Source organism: Salmo trutta, chromosome 35 (assembly GCF_901001165.1).
Source record: "Salmo trutta chromosome 35, fSalTru1.1, whole genome shotgun sequence".
In the NCBI taxonomy this organism is placed as follows: domain Eukaryota; kingdom Metazoa; phylum Chordata; class Actinopteri; order Salmoniformes; family Salmonidae; genus Salmo; species Salmo trutta.
This window is the reverse complement of record NC_042991.1, coordinates 29039191-29045390: the sequence shown is the minus strand read 5'-3', so window position 1 is coordinate 29045390 and position 6200 is coordinate 29039191. Positions and strand designations below refer to the sequence as shown.

The following is a 6200-nucleotide window of genomic DNA, read 5'->3' as shown; positions in this document are numbered from 1 at the left end:
AAGGTTCATCTTCCAACAGGACAACGACCCTAAGCACACAGCCAAGACAACACAGGAGTGGCTTCGGGACAAGTATCTGAATGTCCTTGAGTGGCCCAGCCAGAGACCGGGCTTAAACCTGATCGAACATCTCTGTGCAGCGACGCTCCCCATCCAACCTGACAGAGCTTGAGAGGATCAGCAGAGAAGAATGGGAGAAACTCCCCAAGTCAGGTGTGCCAAGCTTGTAGCGTCATACCCAAGAAGACTTGAGGCTGTAATCGCTGCCTAAGGTGCTTCAACAAAGTACTGAATAAAGGGTCTGAATACTTTTTTTTTCATATAAATTTGCAAATATTTCTAAAAAACAGTTTTTGCTTTGCCATTATGAGGTATTATATGGCTGTAACTTAACAAAATGTATAAAAAGTCAAGGCGTCTGAATACTTCCCGAATGCCTGTATATTCAAACTTTGGGTGATGTCATACTACCAGATCAGGAAAAACTCTGGGTCCCAGGAAAACAAATTCCCCCCCACCACTCTGGGATGCCACCTCTGTAATCACCACACAATGGAACAAATAAAGAAAGTAAGGTCTAATATCTTGTAATTTCCAGTCAGTATTATTACATTTCGAGATAGGATCTCGCAATTTTGACTTACTTATCTCGAATTCTTTTGATAATATCTTGCAATTTGGACTTACCTATCTCGAAATGTTTTGATAAGTAAGTAAAACGTTTGAGCTACTATCTACAAATGTAGAGATACATAAGTCAACATTTTGAGTATCAATATTTGGGGTGGCGGGAATTGGCTTCAGTAGCATGTAGCTGTCTGTTCTGCATTCATTTGTTGCATGTGAGAGGGATGCCTTATTGCACAGCCTACATTATAAAACGAGTAATTGTGACATATATGTTTTCCTTATAATGCAATATCCAACAGCAGCAATATTTCAGCTAATGGTGATATTACCCTTAAACTTGCCGTCTACAGTAGCCTCCCTCCCACTCTCTTCTGTATACAGACATACTGTACATAAATACGCACAGACCCTAAGAACGCATTCAGGCGAGCACGCGGTGGGAGGGCGGTTGGAAGGGGTGGTGCTGAAACGAACAGCTCCGAGAGAAAATGTGCGCTTGGGCAAATAAAGTCATCAGAGAGCTTTCTGCGCGCCACTGTCCCTGTTGATAGAGCCAGCCTCGCAATGAACCAGCCGAGCTCCCCATGCTCAAGATTCGCTTTCACATTTTTGGAGCCCGTCTACTCACCCTGACCATGAAGAGACAAAACGTGAGGACCCTTGCGCTCATCATTTGCACGTTCATCTACCTGTTAGTCGGTGCGGCTGTCTTCGATGCCTTAGAATCTAAGAAGGAGACGACCCAGAAGAAGAAAGTGTACGACAGAAAACAAGAGCTTAGGAACAAATACAATCTCACTAAACTCAACTTCGATGAACTCGAGGAAGTGGTGTTGCAGCTGAAGCCTCATAAAGCCGGGTTACAGTGGAAATTCGCTGGATCATTTTACTTCGCAATCACTGTGATCACGACCATAGGTAAGAGTTATTAAACAAGTGACGTAAATCTTACCTGAATATGTTGCACTTGATTGTGCTGCATAAATCAAAGCAAAAACATAGGTAGGCTATGCATAGGCTACGCTCCATGTCCTTGCAAGTTCGGTAAGTTATTGAAACTATTGCCATTACGACCTTGTTGAAGATGACATCATGTTTCATGCTATTTTTAGTTGACAATCAATATTATTTGCTTCAGTCTATTAGTATACATTATTATTATTATTATTATTAGCATAGGCGTGTCTGAAGCAAACAGAGAAATACATTTAAAATGCATTTACAGTGTATTTCTAAATGGTTGCATGGGTATGATAGTTTGCAGCAAGTTTGGGACTCGTTAAGATAAACTTTATTATTATCTCTTTAATAGTGAGATATCATCGCAAACGTGGTGTTTAATCGTGTTATGACCCTGTTGTTTTTTTGGATGGACTTCACAAAACATTAACACTAACACTAAAGCTTTGGAGTATGTCTTACAAAGCAATCCATCACAACCCTAGAACAAATATTATCGTTAACAGGTTGCCGTCTTAATCCTCTCAAGAGCCGTTGGACTAATAATGACTGTTCAGCAGCATCAGCTCAGCCTAACCACAACGTGGTCTTCTAAAAGTCTCTACGAATCATATTTTGTATGTTAATCAAAATCATCTCATCATAATATTTAAGTTTGAAAGTGCTAGTAAAAACCAGGCCCGCTGTATTATAAGCTCAGTAGACAGGCTAATGTCAACTGCCCCCTTTGGATATTACCCCTAATGACATAAGGATAGGAACATTTTTGAAATAGAAGAGAATAGTCTGGTCTCCTTTTTCACAGACCAAGAAAAAAAGGAGTCGATCTTTGGAAAATGACTGGACACGTGTAACCATTAGGGGTCTTTCTACAGTATTTGTTTTCCGCAGGTGATTTGTTTTTAGTGCCTAAAGACAAATGTAGCCTACATGATTAGGAAAATACACTCACCCTCATCCCCCACTCACCCTCATCCCCCACTCATCCCTCACTCATCCCTCACTCACCCTCATCCCTCACTCTCCCTCATCCTTCACTCTCCCTCATCCCTCACTCATCCCTCACTCATCCCTCACTCATCCATCATCCCTCACTCTCCCTCATCCCTCACTCCCCCTCATCCCTCACTCTCCCTCATCCCTCACTCTCCCCCATCCCTCACTCTCCCTCATCCCTCACTCATCCTCATCCCTCACTCCCACATTTCCCACTATCACCTGTTATCCATCAATCTCACTAACTCACTCACATTCTCTCTCACACACACACAAGCTCACCCCTATCATCACCCTTTACCACCCTTATACCTCACCCTCACTTTTATTCCCCGCTTCACTCTCAAACCCCCCTCCCTACCATCACCCTCACCCCCACCCTGTCCCATGCCCTCATCCCAGTCCTCACTTTCACCTCAGCCTCCGCTCTGTATTGAGCCACTTGGGCCAGTTGTAGCTGGTGACCCAGGGTGGTGGTGGAAACCCTACCACATGTAGAGGACTAATTGGATGCAAACCCGATCTGGGTGGCTGAAACGGCATGCTGTAATTGTGAGCCCACCGGGCTGGCAATGACACAGTGTTTGGCTTTTCACTCCGCCATTAACTATTGATGGCAACACCAGAGCTGCAGTGTTTAACTGGCCTCCCATCCACTCTACTATATTGTGTATTGTATGCTGTAGTCACACAATGACACACAGTCATGACCCCTCTCACTAACACAATGACACACAGTCATCATGACCCCTCTCACTAACACAATGACACACAGTCATCATGACCCCTCTCACTAACACAATGACACGCAGTCATCATGACCCCTCTCACTAACACAATGACACGCAGTCATCATGACCCCTCTCACTAACACAATGACACACAGTCATCATGACCCCTCTCACTAACACAATGACACGCAGTCATCATGACCCCTCTCACTAACACAATGACACACAGTCATCATGACCCCTCTCACTAACACAATGACACACAGTCATCATGACCCCTCTCACTAACACAATGACACGCAGTCATCATGACCCCTCTCACTGACACAATGACACACAGTCATCATGACCCCTCTCACTAACACAATGACACGCAGTCATCATGACCCCTCTCACTAACACAATGACACACAGTCATCATGACCCCTCTCACTAACACAATGACACGCAGTCATCATGACCCCTCTCACTGACACAATGACACACAGTCATCATGACCCCTCTCACTAACACAATGACACGCAGTCATCATGACCCCTCTCACTAACACAATGACACGCAGTCATCATGACCCCTCTCACTAACACAATGACACGCAGTCATCATGACCCCTCTCACTAACACAATGACACACAGTCATCATGACCCCTCTCACTAACACAATGACACGCAGTCATCATGACCCCTCTCACTAACACAATGACACGCAGTCATCATGACCCCTCTCACTAACACAATGACACGCAGTCATCATGACCCCTCTCACTAACACAATGACACACAGTCATCATGACCCCTCTCACTAACACAATGACACGCAGTCATCATGACCCCTGTCACTGACACAATGACACACAGTCATCATGACCCCTCTCACTAACACAATGACACACAGTCAACATGACCCCTCTCACTAACACAATACTCACACAATAACGCAGTCATGACCCCTCATACTCACACAATAACGCAGTCATGACCCCTCTCACTCACACAATAACACAGTCATGACCCCTCTCCCTCACACAATAACGCAGTCATGACCCCTCACACAATAACGCAGTCATGACCCCACACACAATAACACAGTCATGACCCCACACACAATAACGCAGTCATGACCCTGTGTGTAGACACACCAAACCATATCACAGAAGACGTAGACACACAGCTACAACTTTAGTGAAACCCCATAACCTGGACACAAGCCCAAAGGCACATTTGTTAGTGTTTAGGAAATGGAGGAGAGGAGCATCCAGCATGGTGGTGAAAACCTGTGCATTACACACTCTGCTGTTCTATTGTACGTGCAATGATGTGCAATGATGTCAGAGGGATATAAACCTAAACCTAACCTATTGTATGAAGTAATTTCTTTGTTAATTTCTTTGCAAACGGACGTGGCAGTTTCAGCATTATTGATTCCAATTTTAATATTTATTTTGTTTGTAAAGCCACAGTCTCTTCATATGGACTTATTGCAGTCAGGACCAAGCAAAAAAAAAAGGAAGATATAGCTGTATAATAAAAGTACATTTTTTATCTTTATTATTTTTATGCATTGATGAAAGAAACATCACATGATGAAAAATGTCTCACATTCACAACTTTAATTAGTTAGTATATGTATGAGCAGTGTTGATATATATGCTGAACAAAAATATAAACGCAACATGTAAAGTGTTGGTCCCATGTTTCATCAGCTGAAATAAAAGATCCCAGACATTTTCCATACGCACAAAAAGTTGATGTCAAATAACATAAAATTGATCAGAAATACAGTGTAGACATTGTTAATGTTGTAAATGACTGTTGTAGCTGTAAACGGCTGATTTTTAATGGAATGTCTACATAGGCGTACAGAGGCACATTATCAGCAATCATCACTCCTGTGTTCCAATGGAACGTTGTGTTAGCTAATCCAAGTTTATAATTTAAAAAGGCTAATTGATCATTAGAAAACCATTTTGAATTGATGTTAGCACAGCTGAAAACCGTTGTCCTGATTAAAGAAGCAATCAAACTGGCCTTCCTTAGACTAGTTGAGTATCTGGAGCATCAGCATTTGTGGGTTTGATTACAGGCTCACAATGACTAGAAACAAAGAACTTTCTTCTGAAAATCGTCAGCCTATTCTTGTTCTGAGAAATGAAGGCTATTCCATGCGAGAAATTGCCAAGAAATTGAAGATCTCGTACAACACTACCCCTTTACAGAACAGCGCAAACTGGCTCTTACCAGAATAGAAAGAGGAGTGGGAGGCCACGGTATACAACTGAGAAAGAGGACAAGTACACAAAAATGTGCTTTTCCTTCAAAAACAAGCCCATTTCTAAGTGACCCCAAACTTTTGAACAGTAGTGTATGTCCAACCGGCCTCACAACCGAGGAACACCTGTAACCATGCCAGTCCAGGAACTCCACATCCGGCTTCTTCATCTGCGGGATCGTCTGAGACCAGCCACCCATACAGCTGATGAAACTGTGGGTTTGCGCAATTGAAGAATTTCACAAAGTGTCAGAAACGTCTCAGGGAAGCTCATCTTCGTGCTCATCGTTCTCACTAGGGTCTTGACCTGACTGCAGTTCGGCGTTGTAACTGACTTCAGTGGGCAAATGTTCACCTTCGATAAGCCACTGGCATGCTGGAGAAGTGTGCTCTTCATGAATTAATTATGGTTTCAACTGTACCGGTCAGATGGCAGACAGCGTCGTATAGCGTTGTGTGGGCGAGCGGTTTGCTAATGTCAGTGTTGTGAACAGAGTGCCCCATGGTGGCGGTGGGGTTATCGTATGGGCAGGCATAAACTACAGACAACGAACACAATTGCATTTTATCGATGGCAATTTGAATGCACAGTGATACCGTGACGAGATCCTGAG

At 43.4% G+C, this 6200-nt stretch overlaps 1 protein-coding gene across 1 annotated transcript in view; it reads left to right on the top strand.

Annotated features, from left to right (window-relative positions):
* The first annotated feature begins 860 nt into the window (after positions 1–860).
* kcnk3a (potassium channel, subfamily K, member 3a) overlaps positions 861–6200 on the top strand; it is a 50041-nt gene continuing 44701 nt past the window's right edge. The window contains exon 1 of the mRNA XM_029734120.1: positions 861–1548. Within this exon, the coding sequence (XP_029589980.1) occupies positions 1215–1548 (334 nt within the window). The 5' untranslated portion in view covers positions 861–1214. The remainder of the gene's footprint in view (positions 1549–6200) is intronic.